The sequence below is a fragment of the Electrophorus electricus genome, chromosome 1, assembly GCF_041902795.1.
Source record: "Electrophorus electricus isolate QZ-2024a chromosome 1, ASM4190279v1, whole genome shotgun sequence".
In the NCBI taxonomy this organism is placed as follows: Eukaryota; Metazoa; Chordata; class Actinopteri; order Gymnotiformes; family Gymnotidae; genus Electrophorus; species Electrophorus electricus.
In genome coordinates, this window is record NC_137497.1 from 22,248,721 (window position 1) to 22,267,727 (window position 19,007).

General features: G+C 41.1%; 1 protein-coding gene across 2 annotated transcripts in view; it reads right to left on the reverse strand.

The window, feature by feature from the left end:
- LOC145657472 (NACHT, LRR and PYD domains-containing protein 3-like) overlaps window positions 1–19,007 on the reverse strand; it is a 69,786-nt gene that overhangs the window by 6,662 nt on the left and 44,117 nt on the right. For both annotated transcript variants that reach the window (XM_081712321.1, XM_081712322.1), the window contains exons 12-14: window positions 18,257–18,427; window positions 14,035–14,205; window positions 8,065–8,217 (exon numbers count right to left, since the gene is read on the reverse strand). In XM_081712321.1, the coding sequence (XP_081568447.1) occupies window positions 8,065–8,217; window positions 14,035–14,205; window positions 18,257–18,427 (495 nt within the window). The remainder of the gene's footprint in view (window positions 1–8,064; window positions 8,218–14,034; window positions 14,206–18,256; window positions 18,428–19,007) is intronic.

Below are 19,007 nucleotides of genomic sequence, written 5' to 3' on the forward strand. Positions count from 1 at the left end.
TCTCTCTCTCTCACACGGATAATAGTTCTGTCTCTCTCTCTCTCACGGATAATAGTTCTGTCTCTCTCTCTCTCACACGGATAATAGTTCTGTCTCTCTCTCTCTCTCACGGATAATAGTTCTGTCTCTCTCTCTCTCTCTCTCTCACACGGATAATAGTTCTGTCTCTCTCTCTCTCTCACACGGATAATAGTTCTGTCTCTCTCTCTCTCTCTCTCTCACGGATAATAGTTCTGTCTTTCTCTCTCTCTCGGATAATAGTTCTGTCTCTCTCACACACACAGATAATAGTTCTGTCTCTCTCTCTCTCTCTCTCTCTCTCACACACACACACACACACACACACACACACAGATAATAGTTCTCTCTCTCTCTCTCTCTCACACACAGAGATAATAGTACTGTCTCTCTCTCTCTCACACGGATAATAGTTCTGTCTCTCTCTCTCTCTCTCTCTCTCTCTCGGGCTCACACAGATAATAGTTCTGTCTCTATCTCTCTCTCTCTCACACACACACAAATAGTTCTGTCTCTCTCTCTCTCTCTCTCTCACACGGATAATAGTTCTGTCGCTCTCTCTCTCACACAGATAATAGTTCTGTCTGTCTCTCTCTCTCTCTCTCTCTCTCACACAGAGATAGTAGTTCTGTTTCTCTCTCTCTCTCTGTCTCACAGATAATAGTTCTGTCTCTCTCTCTCTCTCTCTCTCTCTCGGGCTCACACAGATAATAGTTATGTCTGTCTCTCTCTCTCTCTCTCTCTCACAGATAATAGTTCTGTCGCTCTCTCTCTCTCACACAGAGATAATAGTTCTGTCTCTCTCTCTCTCACACACACACACACAGAGATAATAGTTCTGTCTCTCTCTCACACAGATAATAGTTCTGTCTCTCTCTCTCTCTCTCTCTCTCACACACACACAGAGATAATAGTTCTGTCTCTCTCTCTCTCTCTCTCTCAGATAATAGTTCTGTCTCTCTCTCTCTCTCACACACACAGATAATAGTTCTGTCTCTCTCTCTCTCTCTCTCTCTCACACACACACAGATAATAGTTCTGTCTCTCTCTCTCTCTCACACACACAGATAATAGTTCTGTCTCTCTCTCTCTCTCTCTCACACACACACAGAGATAATAGTTATGTCTCTCTCTCTCTCTCTCTCACACAGATAATAGTTCTGTCTCTCTCTCTCTCTCTCTCTCTCACAAATACACAGATAATAGTTATGTCTCTCTCTCTCTCTCTCTCACAGACAGATAAGAGTTCTCTCTCTCACACACAGATAATAGTTCTGTCTCTCTCTCTCTCTCTCACACACAGATAATAGTTCTGTCTCTCTCTCTCTCTCACACACAGATAATAGTTCTGTCTCTCTCTCTCTCTCTCTCTCACAAATACACAGATAATAGTTCTGTCTCTCTCTCTCTCTCTCTCTCTCACACACACACACACAGATAATAGTTCTGTCTCTCTCTCTCACAGACAGATAAGAGTTCTCTCTCTCACACACAGATAATAGTTCTGTCTCTCTCTCTCTCTCTCACACACAGATAATAGTTCTGTCTCTCTCTCTCTCTCACACACAGATAATAGTTCTGTCTCTCTCTCTCTCTCTCTCTCACACACAGAGATAATAGTTCTGTCTCTCTCTCTCTCTCTCTCACACACAGATAATAGTTCTGTCTCTCTCTCTCTCTCTCACACACAGATAATAGTTCTGTCTCTCTCTCTCTCACACACAGATAATAGTTCTGTCTCTCTCTCTCTCTCTCTCTCACACACAGAGATAATAGTTCTGTCTCTCTCTCTCTCTCACACACACAGATAATAGTTCTGTCGCTCTCTCTCTCTCACACACAGATAATAGTTCTGTCGCTCTCTCTCTCTCTCTCTCACACACAGATAATAGTTCTCTGTCTCTCTCTCTCTCTCTCTCTCACACACAGATAATAGTTCTCTCTGTCTCTCTCTCTCTCTCACAAACACACAGATAATAGTTCTGTCTCTCTCTCTCTCTCACACGGATAATAGTTCTGTCTCTCTCTCTCTCTCACACGGATAATAGTTCTGTCTCTCTCTCTCACACACACACACACACACAGATAATAGTTCTGTCTCTCTCTCTCTCTCTCACACGGATAATAGTTCTGTCTCTCTCTCTCTCTCTCTCACACACGGATAATAGTTCTGTCTCTCTCTCTCTGTCTCACAGATAATAGTTCTGTCTCTCTCTCTCTCTCTCTCTCGGGCTCACACAGATAATAGTTCTGTCTCTCTCTCTCTCACACAGATAATAGTTCTGTCTCCCTCTCTCTCTCTCTCTCTCTCTCTCGCTCACACAGATAATAGTTCTGTCTCTCTCTCTCTCACACAGATAATAGTTCTGTCTCCCTCTCTCTCTCTCTCTCTCTCACACAAACACACAGATAATAGTTGTCTCTCTCTCTCTCTCTCTCTCACACAGATAATAGTTCTCTCTGTCTCTCTCTCTCTCTCACAAACACACAGATAATAGTTCTGTCGCTCTCTCTCTCACACACAGAGATAATAGTTCTGTCTCTCTCTCTCTCTCTCACACACACAGATAATAGTTCTGTCTCTCTCTCTCTCACAGACAGATAAGAGTTCTCTCTCTCACACACAGATAATAGTTCTGTCTCTCTCTCTCTCTCAGATAATAGTTCTGTCTCTCTCTCTCTCTCTCACACGGATAATAGTTCTGTCGCTCTCTCTCTCTCACACACAGAGATAATAGTTCTGTCTCTCTCTCTCTCACACACACAGAGATAATAGTTCTGTCTCTCTCTCTCTGTCTCACAGATAATAGTTCTGTCTCTCTCTCTCTCACACAGATAATAGTTCTGTCTCCCTCTCTCTCTCTCTCTCACACAAACACACAGATAATAGTTCTGTCTCTCTCTCTCTCTCTCTCTCTCACACGGATAATAGTTCTGTCTCTCTCTCTCTCTCACGGATAATAGTTCTGTCTCTCTCTCTCTCTCACACGGATAATAGTTCTGTCTCTCTCTCTCTCTCACGGATAATAGTTCTGTCTCTCTCTCTCTCTCTCTCACACGGATAATAGTTCTGTCTCTCTCTCTCTCTCACACGGATAATAGTTCTGTCTCTCTCTCTCTCTCTCTCTCTCTCACGGATAATAGTTCTGTCTTTCTCTCTCTCTCGGATAATAGTTCTGTCTCTCTCACACACACAGATAATAGTTCTGTCTCTCTCTCTCTCTCTCTCTCACACACACACACACACACACACACACACACACACACACACACACACAGATAATAGTTCTCTCACTCTCTCTCTCTCTCTCTCTCTCTCACACACAGAGATAATAGTACTGTCTCTCTCTCTCTCACACGGATAATAGTTCTGTCTCTCTCTCTCTCTCTCTCTCTCTCTCTCTCTCGGGCTCACACAGATAATAGTTCTGTCTCTATCTCTCTCTCTCTCACACACACACAAATAGTTCTGTCTCTCTCTCTCTCTCTCTCACACGGATAATAGTTCTGTCGCTCTCTCTCTCACACAGATAATAGTTCTGTCTGTCTCTCTCTCTCTCTCTCTCTCACACACAGAGATAGTAGTTCTGTCTCTCTCTCTCTCTCTCTCTCTCGGGCTCACACAGATAATAGTTATGTCTCTCTCTCTCTCTCTCTCTCACACAGAAAATAGTTCTCTCTCTCTCTCTCACACATGGATAATAGTTCTGTCTCTCTCTCTCTCTCTGTCTCACACAGATAATAGTTCTCTCTCTCTCTGTCTCACACAGAAAATAGTTCTGTCTCTCTCTCTTTCTCTCTCTCTCTCTCTCTCAGATAATAGTTCTGTCTCTCTCTCTCTCTCTCAGATAATAGTTCTGTCTCTCTCTCTCTCTCACACAGATAATAGTTATGTCTCTCTCTGTCTCATACACAGATAATAGTTCTGTCTCTCTCACACACACACAGAAAATAGTTCTGTCTCTCTCTCTCTCACACAGATAATAGTTCTGTCTCTCTCTGTTTCACACACAGATAATAGTTCTGTCTCTCTCTCTGTCTCACACAGATAATAGTTCTGTCTCTCTCTCTTTCTCTCACACACACAGTTATTAGTTGTCTCTCTCTCTTTCTCTCTCTCTGTCTCACACAGGTAATAGTTCTGTCTCTCTCTCTCACACACAGATAACAGTTCTGTTTCTCGCTCTCTGTCTCACACACAGATAATAGTTACGTCTCTCTCTCTCACACACACAGTTATTAGTTCTCTCTGTCTCACACAGATAATAGATCTGTCTGTGTCTCTCTCTCTCTCTCTCTCACACACAGATAATAGTTCTGTCTCTCTCTCACACACAGATAATAGTTCTGTCTCTCTCTCTCACACACACAGGTAATAGTTCTGTCTATCTCTTTCTCTCTCTCTCTCTCAGATAATAGTTCTGTCTCTCTCTCTCTCACACACAGTTATTATTTCTCTCTCTGTCTCACACACAGATAATAGTTCTGTCTCTCTCTCTCTCTGTCTCACACAGATAATAGATCTGTCTGTGTCTCTCTCTCTCTCTCTCACACACAGATAATAGTTCTGTCTCTCTCTCACACACAGATAATAGTTCTGTCTCTCTCTCTCACACACACAGGTAATAGTTCTGTCTATCTCTTTCTCTCTCTCTCTCAGATAATAGTTCTGTCTCTCTCTCTCTCACACACAGTTATTATTTCTCTCTCTGTCTCACACACAGATAATAGTTCTGTCTCTCTCTCTCTCACACACAGTTATTATTTCTCTCTCTCTCTTACACACAGATAATTGTTCTGTCTCTCTCTCTTTCTCTCTCTCTGTCTCACAGATAATAGTTCTGTCTCTCTCTCTCTCTGTCTCACACACAGATAATAGTTCTGTCTCTCTCTCTCTCTCTCTCTCTCACACAGTTATTAGTTCTCTCTCTCTCTCTCTCTCACACACAGGAAAATTGTTCTGTCTCTCTCTCTCTCACACACAGGTAATAGTTCTGTCTCTCTCTTTCTCTCTTTCTCTCTCTCTCTCAGATAATAGTTCTGTCTCTCTCTCACACACATAGTTATTAGTTCTCTCTCTCTTTCTCTGTCTCACACAGATAATAGTTGTCTATCTCTTTCTCTCTCTCTCACACAGGTAATCGTTCTGTCTCTCTCTCTCTCTCTCTGTTCCATACACAGATAATAGTTCTCTCTCTCTCTCTCTCTTTCTCACACACAGATAATAGTTCTCTCTCTCTCTCTCTCTCTCTTTCTCACACACAGATAATAGTTCTGTCTCTCTCTCTCTGTCTCTCACAGATAACAGTTCTGTTTCTCTCTCTCTCTCTCACACAGATAATAGATCTCTCTCTCTCTCACACACACAGGTAATAGTTCTGTCTCTCTCTCTCTCACACACAGGTAATAGTTCTGTCTCTCTCTCTTTCTCTCAGATAATAGTTCTGTCTCTCTTTCTCTCTCTCTCTGTCTCACACACAGAAAAGTTCTGTCTCACACAGACAGATAATAGTTCTGTCTCTCTCTCTGTCTCACACACAGATAATAATTCTGTCTCGCTCTCTCTCTCTCTCCCTCTCTCTCACACACACAGATAATAGTTCTGTCTCTCTCTCACACAAACACACAAAGATAATAGTTCTCGCTCTCTCTCTCCATTTCAGACACACACATCGTTCTGGGCATTGAGAGTTCTGGTAAACTGGGATGTGATGATGTTGTCACTTCACCTCTCTTTTGTCTCTCTAGTTTGTTGACTGAGAGCGGTGGAGTGTTGATCATGCCTGTGTTTCCTTTTAGCTGTGCTGCCAAAGCTGCATCTGCCAAAGTCCATCTTTGCACATCATAGTTTCCTAATTTACACACCCTCTACCTGGACATGTCTAATAATCTAGTCTCTCTGTCTGCTGAGGTTCACCTACCCCTGATGTCATGACGTTACTGTCTCAGCTGCCATGGCTCCTCCCACCACCCCATGATGCCCCCTGTTGTAGCCCCCCACCCCTCCACCCCACACAGCCACTTCCCTGCTGCCCTTCATGGATGATCTCATACAGGAAGAGTTTCGGTCATGTGCACACCGTCGGGACCAGACTAAGACTTCTGGAAAACCACACTAGACATTAATTGCTTATTGTTCCATATTTCTTTATTTATTTTTCTCCATCTCACTACTTATTCTGCTCCTAATTGTCTATATTCTTACTACTATAATGTCCGTTATTGTCCAGAGGACCCCACCAGTTTACAGCCCACCAGAACCAGTGCACTGAGGACACTGTCAGCACTGACATCCACACGTCTCTCACACATCTGGAGGACATGGACAGTTATGCTCCAGTGCTGTTCACTGATTACAGCTCAGCAGTCAACACAGTCACCCCAACCAAACTGACTGAAACACTCACCACTGGACTCACACCCTCCTTCTGTAAATGGGGGCTGAACTTTCTAACAGACAGAATCAGTCAGTCAGAACTGGCAATGTACATCCAGCACAAGGACTGAGAACACTGGGACCCCCCAGGACTGCGTGGCCGCCCAGTATAACACCAGCATCATCAAACTGGTTTGACTGATCACTGGATGAGACAGCATACAGGAGGGAGGTGACAGACATGGTGACATGGTGTCATGACAACAATCTCTCCCTGAATGCAGACAAGACCAAGAAGATGATTGTTGACCCAAGGAGGAAGGAGAAGCAACAGCACACCCCACTACAGACAGGAGAGATGGAGGTGAACTCCTTCACCTTCCTGGAGTTCACATCAGTGAGGACCTCACCTGGACCTACAACACACCCCACATCAGTGAGGACCTCAGCTGGACCTACAACACACACCCCACATCAGTGAGGACCTCACCTGGACCTACGACACACCCCACATCAGTGAGGACCTCACCTGGACCTAGAAGACACACAACGCATCATTGAGGACCTCACCTGGACCTACAACACACCCCACACCAGTGAGGACCTCACCTGGTCCTACAACACACACCCCGCATCAGTGAGGACCTCACCTGGACCTATGACACACCCCACATCAGTGAGGACCTCACCTGGACCTACAACACACACACCCCACATCAGTGAGGACCTCACCTGGACCTACAACACACACACCCCACATCAGTGAGGACCTCACCTGGACCTACAACACACACACCCCACATCAGTGAGGACCTCACCTGGACCTACAACAAACACCACATCATAAAGAAATCCCAACAGTATCTGCTGTGTCCTCTGTTTATGTACGATACACAGCATGACCTGCAGGTTAACACTCTCCTGACATCAGAACTCTGAAAATGTTCAGCTCTTGTTCAGTTTTATTGACAACAGGAGGAAACGTGAAACTGAATCACATGAAAGACAAATCAACAACAAGCCAGCCACAACAAGTACCGATATACACAAAACACAATGCAGCAAACGTCACAGAGAATAACATTATCCACCAAATAATGATCTGTGATTACAAATAACAATACAATAAACTACACACAACCACAATGTTTTCAAAAGGTATGAGATGTACGCAGACAACTGCATTAGCACGGCTATAATAACTACAATAACTATAATAACTACAATAACTAGAACTCTTGGAGTTGTATTCTCTCACTCTACGATCGCTACACACATGAACCAACTCGCTGCTACTGACACCCTGTGGTTCTTAAATGAATTACAACTAACCTCAAAAAATGGAACAGAGTTTATAAACTCCTGACAGAACAGCATCTGTACTTCCTGAGGAGGCTGAGGAAATGTAGCATGTCAACTAAAACTCAGCAGTTCCTACAGGAGAATGATGGAGAGTGAACTCACCAGCCACCACAGTATGATATGGGAACTGCACTACTCAGGAATGGAAGACTCAGTTTTCAGTATTTTCTCATTCTCACTCTTTCATAAACACACACAGACACCAACACAGAAACACATACGCACACACACACACACACACACACACACACACACGTAAGCACACACAAACAAACCCCCATACACATGCACACACTAACGTTCCATACCTGAGAGTGTCCAGTCTAGAAGAGAGCAGCTTCACTCCTGACTCTCCTGGGTGATTGTACGTCAGGTCCAGTTCTTTCAGGTGGGAGGGGTTTGACCTCAGAGCTGAAGCCAGAGAAGAACAGCCTTCTTCTGTGACCAAACAACCAGACAGTCTGCAGAAAGGAGGGAAACAGGTAGAGAGAGACAGAGAGTGAGATGCACTTCCAGAGCAGCCTGCATGGGGCAGCTAGAGAGGCTGGTAACTGTAGTTGGAGGTTCCTCCACTCTCATGTCTCTCTGGCGTCCTCCATGGCAGATGGTTTTGTTCACTCTTCTCCAGATCGCTGCTGTCTGTGTTTATTTTTGCTCTTATTTTTATTCAGCCCTTCAGAACTCTAGTGCACTATTAACCTACATCAAAAGAACCCTAAAGCTGGACTTACACTGTGTGATTTCAGTGGTCTTATAAGACTGTTACATGTCAGACTGTATGAGATGATGCCAGTAAAATCTTGGCAGAATTCTACATCTGGCTGTGATAACAGGAGTAAAAACACTGTCACATTTCTGGATCTGTGACTCAGAGATAAAGTCTAAGAATTCTAAGCGATGCATACTTTTTGGAAGTTGCAAAGCTGATGCCAGACTTTCACAAGTGTTTTCCTCAAGATTACAGATAGCTAGACTGCAAGTAGATACAACAGACATTACAATATACCCTACAGTAGATACAACAGACAATATAGTCTATAGTAGATACAACAAATATTACAATATACCCTACAGCAGATACAACAGATATCACAATATACCCTACAGTAGATAGAACAGACATTACAATATACTCTACAGCAGATACAACTGACAGTACAATATAGTCTACAGTAGATACACCAAATATTACAGTGTAAGTCGCTCTGGATAAGAGCATCTGCCAAATGCTGTAAAAGTAAATATAAATGTTCTCTTATGTGGTCATGGAACTGTCTTGGCTTTATGGGTCATTTCTGAGAAATAGATATCCAAAATCAACCTGAATGAAATGAGTACATGAATTCACCTAAAGGTATTATTATTTTAATAGGAGTTTATGAAAAATGGTCGAGTGAAATCTGTTCAAACTTACTCTGTTGATACTCTGCAAATTCAGTCTATACAAAATGAGTGCATTATTTCACCTAAAGGTAGTTTGACTTTAATATGCATTTATGAAGACATTGTATAGTGAAATGTGTCCAAACTTACTCTGCTAATAGTCAAGGGCTTCTACTCACATGTGGTAGTGGAACTGTTTTTGCATTTTGTTAAAATTCAGAAAAATATGTAAAACTTCAATATAGATTTATTAATGATCTGGTGATGGCCAAGGGCCACCATTCAATTGGCAGTGGAATATTTCAGCCCTGGAGTTCTCCTGCCCTGCACATTTGCCACATTTCACTAGTGATAACCCCTGTTTCAGCTGGCAGTCAAGATCTATAATAAACTTCTGAGAAACATTATGTAGAAAAAGCATTTTCCACAATGCTTATTAAGATGTGTAAATATATTACCAATTGTGTTTAATCTAATTATGCAATTAAACTAGTTCAATCAAGTAAACTGTATTTTGTACAAATACGCAAGTCTGTTTCTTTGCTTAGGAAGAGTTAGGTTGCTGTGAGCAGCAAAATACCGTATAATCGCGCATATAGGCGCATTAAATTTAACCCGCGGATGACTTGACCGTGAATCGCTAAAGCGCGGATAGCGTGATCGCGGTTGTAACCTAGTAACTACCTGTAACCTAGTAACCACCTGTAACCTAGCTACAAGGTTTAAATGTGTTTAAACTGATGTAGGGGACATGACTGATTAATACACGGCTGTACTTCATGAACACCAGATGTTATAAATCACATCCCCGTCAAATCTCCCGTCACACCCTCACCCTCCTCCCTCCTGCTCTCAACTACGTGAACATCCAACCGCATTTCTCCTAAAGACTGTATCTTGATTGTTGCAATGGCAAGAAGTCCAATCTTGCTTATTGACGGTTTGGTCAAATTGTTGAGACCGTTAGCTGGTTAGATATCTGTGCTGAACAGTAAACACACTAAACAAATCAACATAGCTAGACTTTCTTTGCTAACATTACCTAGTTAGCTGTTAGCCATGAATGACGATCAGAGATTCAGTGAAAAACTCACACAGGCTTTGTCTGTCTGCCTTAGTCCATCTACTTTTACTTTTTGTCTGTCCCTTTCTGGTATTTTCCTTTTCTCTTGGAAATCACCATAGCAGCAAATATCCTCCAGTTCCAGTTTGAGATTTTCTGTCATTTTCATGATCCACTACAGTTCTCTTCACCTCAGTAAGTTAAAACAGCTCCCCTGATGCTATTGGCCACTGTAATGACGTCATTCAATATTCTGCCGCCCCGGCCGTCCTACCACATATGTGATTGGATAAAATTACTGTCAATCAAATTGAGAAACTTGTCACTCATATTTCTGTTCCTGTTGGATACAAGTGCTTCTTGGATATTCATGTTATTACTACCTTTATTTTTTTTTCAAATGGTACAATTTAAAAAATTTGTGGAGTGTTTTTATTGTACCTTTTGACATTTTTTAATACGTCAACATAGACTTCCTAAAAACAAGGGCAACAATCACAAGGTTATTGTATTTCTATACCAAACTGTTTTCTGCTGTTTCGTGTGCTCCCAGTTTTAGTTGAGAAAAATATTAGGAATATTATCTTCACTACATATAATGGTGTTATACTGTTTCTGACCATTCTGGTGCCCTACACACACCCAAACACACCCTGCTGCTACCACACTACAGTTACGGTGAAACTACAAATACTCCATAACTGCAGCCTGATAAGATTTAATAGACAGACTGAACTCAGGCATGCTAATAGAACACAGATTTGTACCTTCAGTTTCCAGAGTTGGCTCTGTCCTAGTACAACTTCCCCCAGGTCATTGTGCCAGTGTTGGGTAGTGTAGTCTATTGTGTGGCTGTGTGTATCAACATAAAATATTGTGGGTGTAGAAGATTACTGTACATTCACTGAGTGGATTTGAACTTGTTACATCTACTACTGTATTTTCTTTTCCCTCTTCTGGTTTATGTTTAATGAAGACAGGTTTGGGGTGGAGCATGTGTTGGGTTTGGTTTTTATTCTGGTTTATACTCCCCATAGAGTCAGACGGCATGTTTGTAGATCTCTATTACTTTTTTGTAATAATGGTTTGTGCTCAGAATAAAGTGTCTGTTGTGGTCTCTCCCCCTACACTGGCACATAACAGATGTATAAAGGTTGGTATCTCTCTCTAATCATCTGCAGCTGAAATAACCAGCAACTGAAGATGGCTGCCTCCAACACTCCTTTACCATTTATCAAACACTGTAAGATAATACTGATGATTTTCTTCATAATTTGTGAACCCTAAAGATGGCCATGTTACTATATTGTGTGGGATGTAGCTTGGACACATACTAAAACTGTAGCATAACCATTGTATTAGAGTGTTGCTATGAACAATGCATTAAATAAGAGTTTTACACATTTTTTCCTTTTTTTTTTTTTTTTTTTTAACAGAACAGTGCCTTGACTCTCCCACTATTTGTATTTTATATAATTTCCCTGCAAAACACCTTCACTATTGTTTCTGAACTTCTGAGCCCTCCAGACATCTTGTGGTTTTAAGTATTTTCTGTGGTCAGTGTTTGTTCTCCTGTATGGAGGAAGCAGAAAGACAAGGAGCACAGCAAGGGGTCCAGTGAGGAGCACATTCCAACAGTGGTGGTCACACACAGATAATAGTTCTGTCTCTCTAACACACACAAATAGATCTGTCTGTCTCTCTCTCTCTATTTCACACACACACAAACTCACAGATAATAGTTCTGTCTCACACTTACAAATAATAGATCTGTCTCTCTCTCTATTTCTCTCTCATACACACACACACACACACACACAGATAATAGTTCTGTCTCTCCCCCTCTCTCTCTCACACACACACACACACACACACACACACACACACACACACATACACACACACACACACACACACACACACACACACACACACAATAGTTCTGTCTCTCCCTCACACACACACACATTTCAATTGAGGTGAAGCATTATAAACAGTAAATGAAACATACTTGTGTCAATCTGTGTAATAAATAAGATTTCAAACAGTAGTCATATTGGACCTGAACTAAACAGTGTGAGGTCTGGTTTACTGTGTATAAACAGTAGTTATATTGGTCTGGAACTAAACAGTGTAAGGTCTGGTTTACTATGTATAAACAGTAGTCATATTGGCCCTGAACTAAACAGTGTGAGGTCTGGTTTACTGTGTATAAACAGTAGTCATATTGGCCCTGAACTAAACAGTGTGAGGTCTGGTTTACTGTGTATAAACAGTAGTCATATTGGTCCTGAACTAAACAGTGTGAGGTCTGGTTTACTGTGTATATACAGTAGTCATATTGGCCCTGAACTAAACAGTGTGAGGTCTGGTTTACTGTGTATAAACAGTACTTATATTGGTCCTGAAATAAACAGTGTGAGGTCTGGTTTAATTCTGTGTGTGGCTATATTTCTACGTGTGGTTATAATTCTCAGTGTAACTGAATTATGTAGTATCAAATGATGAATTATGGGTGCAGAAATGTCTGATCTAAAGTTCTGATGTAATACAAAACACCACACATGCTATGCACCACACACACACACACACACACACACACACACACACACACACACTTCACTCCTTCTCTCCTCCTAATCTCCTGATTACTGATTACTGTGTCTTGTGTGTCTTTCTTTCTCTCTGGTAATTAAGTCCACAGGTTCACTCGTCCAGTGCTGAACATTGTTCCTCACTACTGTGTTCAGATGTCCTGAGTTTACTGTCAGCTGTCTGCTCAGTTTCTCTCTCTGCTGACTCCACGTCTTCTACCATCACTGTTCTATTTTAGTTTGATGTCTCTGGCTTGATGAAAAAATTAGCAGCCAACATTCACTCCTAAGTCAAGCTAATATGATGTTAGCATGAGGTATCTAGGTGTAGTAACCAACAATATATTGTAACTTGGCAAGCTTAAGGTTACTAATATTAGCCAGCTACATGTTTCATAAAAACACCCGTGGAGAGAGATCACAGGTTTATCTTAAGGAATAACCAATAAACCTTTCAGGTCTATTGAATGAATATTAACTTGTTGCGTTCTTTCCTTCAGCACAGCTGTCAGTTCAGCTCATCTCAACATGTGTTGAACACATGGTGTAAATCATAATGAGAACAGGGTCTCCCACCCAAAAACACAAGGGAATCGTGTGATTGTAAAAGTGTCCTGTAATGTGTCCAGAACCTCAATGGTTCAGCTTTAAATGTTTTCATTAAGATTTTAAAGGCTTTTATTTGCAGAGAGATTAGAATGACTGATGTTTACAGTGTTTCCATACATAAACTAGATAAAATCACTCAGTGAAAATCTTACATTAGAACACTTCATTTTACAACACTGTTGTTGGAGTTTCTGAATATATTCATCCTGTAAGACATTTTGCTAAATTTCTGCTCTCAGGTGACCAAAAATGCAGCTTGTGGACAAAATGCCAAAGTGCCTAGTTGAAGCAGCATTGTAATAAATACACCTGTACATGTGGACAAGGACTCATTGGTGTCTCCTCTTTACAATGTTATATTTCTCTTCTAGACTTGAAAATCTGCTCATGCATCACAGATGTAACTCTTTGTCTCCACAGTGTGGTCATTTAATGAAATGCAGTGAGGTTTCAACAGAAAACTATATTTAGAAATATTTAGACAAGAGAACTTTATAATATAATATAAAAGTGTAAATTTCCTTGCATTGCCTTGCCTGGCAAAGTTTGTTTAATACTGTAATGGAGTTCACACTGACCTTTTTAAAATGCCTCTTTATTTACATTCAAAAATAGTCACAGGAACTCACCTGAGAATCTCCAGTTTACAGTGTGAACTCTTCAGTCCAGCACAGAGCTGCTCCACTCCTGAATTCTGCAGGTCATTATTATTCATCTCCAGCTCTCTCAGTGAGTTTTCTGTTTGTAGAACTGATGTGAGAGATTTACAAGACTCTTCCGTGAGACCACAGCCAGATAGTCTGTAAAAGAGTAAATACAGTAAATAATGTAGTTCAGTCAGAGGATGATGAATTAAAAGATCTGAACTGCTAACAAAAATGTAAAGAAGAGCTTGAAAGGTCTGGAACACACTGATACATTTTCAGCCTTTTAATTTTACAAACACAGCAACATTTCAACACTACCGTGTCTTCATCAAAGACAAAATGGACAAAGACATGACAAATAACATTCATTAGCAACCTAAGACAGGTGAACAAATAATGGATGGTTGGTTCATAAGTCAGTGAATGGCAGTTACCATAATCAGAGTCCAAATATCAAAATATCCCACCCCTAACACCATAACAGGAAACAGAACAACACAGATCTCATTCAATGTTTCACAAATACAAATACACTAATATACAAACAGAAAATATTGTTGGAAGACATGCAGAGTAGTGATTATGGAGGAATAAACACCGCAGTAGTGATTATGGAATAATGAACACTGCAGTATTGATTATGTTGGCATGAACACCGCAGTAGTGATTTTAGAGGAATAAATCACTGTAGTATTTATTATGGAGGAATAAACACTGCAATGGTGATTATTGGAGGAATTAACATTGCAGTAGTGATTATGGAGGAATAAAGACCACAGTATTGATTATGGTGGAATAATCACTGTAGTATTTATTTTGTAGAAATAAACACTGCAGTAGTGACCATGGAATAATGAACACTGCAGTATTGATTATGGAGGAATGAACATTGCAGTAGTGAATATTAGTGTATGAACACTGCAGTACTAATGATGGTGGGATGAACACTGCAGTAGTGATTATGGAGGAATGACAGAATGCAGAGAGCAGAATCTTTTACTAATGTTTACATTCCTGTGCTCACACTATGAGTCACTGATCATGAAACATTCTCCTCTGCCTTTGCTTTTCTCAGTGAGGTCCCGAGTTCTGTCTGTGTGGTGCACCGAGAATCCTGGAGGCTTAATAGCTGAGTCAGGGACCCCATCAGTCAGGTGTGTGTGAGGCAGACCCCATCCGTCAGTCAGGTGTGTGTGAGGCAGACCCCATCCGTCAGTCAGGTGTGTGTGAGGCAGACCCCATCAGTCAGTCAGTTCTGCCTCTCACACACACAGTTCTGTCTCTCTCTCTCTCTCTCTCTCTCTCTCTCTCTCTCTCTCTCTCACATACACACAGATAATAGTTCTGTCTCTTTCACACACACAAATAATAGATCTGTCTGTCTCTCTCTTGTGGTGACACACTAAAATGGTCTTACAGCACAGAGGAATTTCAGGGTACACAAGTTAATACAGTGGTAAAACCACTATTGTAGTGTATAATAAACTACATGCTGTTTTATTCCTTATCAGATTATGACATTCACATGAGGTCAGGCAGGGAATCATTAATTAACCCATAAGATTACAATGTGAATGAATCATCACCAATAAATCAAGGGTGTGGGTTACATAAACATAAATATTATTACCTGAGAAAGATTTCATTTCTGTCCAGCACTTAATATTTTATATCACTTACAAGTATCTTCCATTCTTTGATTCATCCCCTTAAAAAAGGTTGTATTTCAAGATTCCAAAAATTCAACTTGTGGTTATAATTCTATGTGTAGTTATATTTCTACATTTAGTTATATTGCTACATTTGGTTATAATTCTACATGTGATTATAATTCTACTTGTGGTTATATTTCTATGTGTGGTTATAATTCTCAGTGTTTCTGAATTATGTAGTATCAAATGATGAATTATGGGTACAGAAAAGTGTGATATAAAGTTCTGAATTAATTACAAAACACCACACACACACACACACACACACACACACACACACACACACACACACACACACACACAAACACAATATTGCTCTTTCACACAACTAATTTATTCACTAAAATCAACCATTTACATTAACACAAAAAAACAACTAAAACAAGTCAGCAGAGCTGTGGGGCTACAGTGAGAGTGGACACAGCTGACACTACAGCAGACCTGTGGGGCTACAGTGAGTGGACACAGCTGACACTACAGCAGAGCTGTGGGGCTACAGTGAGAGTGGACACAGCTGACACTACAGCAGAGCTGTGAGGCTACAGTGAGAGTGGACACAGCTGACACTACAGCAGAGCTGTGGGGCTACAGTGAGAGTGGACACAGCTGACACTACAGCAGACCTGTGGGGCTACAGTGAGAGTGGACACAGCTGACACTACAGCAGAGCTGTGGGGCTACAGTGAGAGTGGACACAGCTGACACTACAGCAGAGCTGTGAGGCTACAGTGAGAGTGGACACAGCTGACACTAGAGCAGAGCTGTGGGGCTACAGTGAGAGTGGACACAGCTGACACTACAGCAGAGCTGTGGGGCTACAGTGAGAGTGGACACAGCTGACACTACAGCAGAGCTGTGGGGCTACAGTGAGAGTGGACACAGCTGAGACTACAGCAGACCTGTGGGGCTACAGTGAGAGTGGACACAGCTGACACTACAGCAGACCTGTGGGGCTACAGTGAGAGTGGACACAGCTGACACTACAGCAGACCTGTGGGGCTACAGTGAGAGTGGACACAGCTGACACTACAGCAGAGCTGTGGGGCTACAGTGAGAGTGGACACAGCTGGCTCCTCTGTCTGCTGTGTCCACTCTCTTCCATGTCCTCCTCCTGGACACTTTCACCATCATGTTCTTCTGTCTTTTCTCTCTCCTGCTGTCTTCTTACTAAAGAAGGTTGCCATGGCAATAGCATTACTCTTTCTCTTCATCCTGGTTGTTTTCTGTCTCTCTATAGTAACTGTAAACGAACAAGCAGGAGTATTTTATATTCTAGCCAGTTCCTTAGATTTAAGGAAGCTAACATTAGCCTCATTAGCCTTGTTACAGTACATCAGGCACCCAGTGTGACACACACACACACACACACACACACACACACACACACACACACACACTTCACTCCTTCTCTTCTCCTAATCTCCTGATTACTGATTACTGTGTCTTGTGTGTCTTTCTTTCTCTCTTGTAATTAAGTCCACAGGTTCACTCGTCCAGTGCTGAACATTGTTCCTCACTACTGTGTTCAGATGTCCTGAGTTTACTGTCAGCTGTCTGCTCAGTTTCTCTCTCTGCTGACTCCACGTCTTCTACCATCACTGTTCTATTTTAGTTTGATGTCTCTGGCTTGATGAAAAAAATTAGCAGCCAACATTCACTCCTAAGTCAAGCTAATATGATGTTAGCATGAGGTATCTAGGTGTAGTAACCAACAATATACTGTAACTTGGCAAGCTTAAGGTTACTAATATTAGCCAGCTACATGTTTCATAAAACCACCTGTGGAGAGAGATCACAGGTTTATCTTAAGGAATAACCAATAAACCTTTCAGGTCTATTGAATGAATATTAACTTGTTGCGTTCTTTCCTCCAGCACGGCTGTCAGTTCAGCTCATCCCAACATGTGTTGAACACACCGTGTAAATCATAATGAGAACAGGGTCTCCCACCCAAAAACACAAGGGAATCATATGTGCTTGTAAAAGTGTCCTGTAATGTGAAAATCTTACATTAGAACACTTCATTTTACCACACTGTTGTTTGGAGTTTCTGAATCTATTCATCCTGTAATATATTTTTGCAAAATTTCTGCTCTCAGGTGACCAAAAATGCAGCTTGTGGACAAAATGCCAAAGCACCTAGTTGAAGCAGCATTGTAATAAATACACCTGTACATGTGGACAAGGACTCATCCAGGTCTTCTCTTTACAATGTTATATTTCTCTTCTAGACTTGAATAGCTGCTCATGCATCACAAATGTAACTCTTTGTCTCCACAGTGTGGTCATTTAATGAAATGTACTAAGGTTTCAACAGAAAACTATTTAGAAATATTTAAAGAAGAGAACTTTATAATGTAATATTAAAGTGTATATTTCCTTGCATTGCCTTGCCTGACAATGTTTGTTTAATACTGTACTATAAGGGAGTTCACACTGACCTTTTTAAAATGCCTCTTTATTTACATTCAAAAATAGTCACAGAAACTCACCTGAGAATCTCCAGTTTACAGTGTGAACTCTTCAGTCCAGCACAGAGCTGCTCCACTCCTGAATTCTGCAGGTCATTATTATTCATCTCCAGCTCTCTCAGTGAGTTTTCTGTTTGTAGAACTGATGTGAGAGATTTGCTAGACTTTTCAGTGAGACCACAGCCAGATAGTCTGTAAAAGAGTAAATACATTAAATAATGTAGTTCAGTCTAAGGATGATGAATTAAAAGATCTGAACTGCTAATAAAAATGTAAAGAAGAGCTTAAAAGGTCTGGAACACACTGATACATTTTCAGCCTTTTAATTATACAAACACAGCAACATTTCAACACTACCGTGTCTTCATCAAAGACAAAATGGACAAAGACATGACAAATAACATTCAGTAGCAACCTAAGACAGGTGACCAAATAATGGATGGTTGGTTCATAAGTCAGTGAATGGCAGTTACCATAATCAGAGTCCAAATATCAAAATATCCCACCCCTAACACCATAACAGGAAACAGAACAACATAGATCTTATTCAATGTTTCACAACTACAAATACACTAATATACAAACAGAAAATATTGTTGGAAGACACGCAGAGTAGTGATTATGGAGGAATAAACACTGCAGTAGTGATTATGGAGGAATTAACACTGCAGTAGTGATTATGGAGGAATAAACACTGCAGTAATGATTATGGAGGAATAAACACTGCAGTATTGATTATGTTGGAATGAACATTGCAGTAGTGATTATGGAG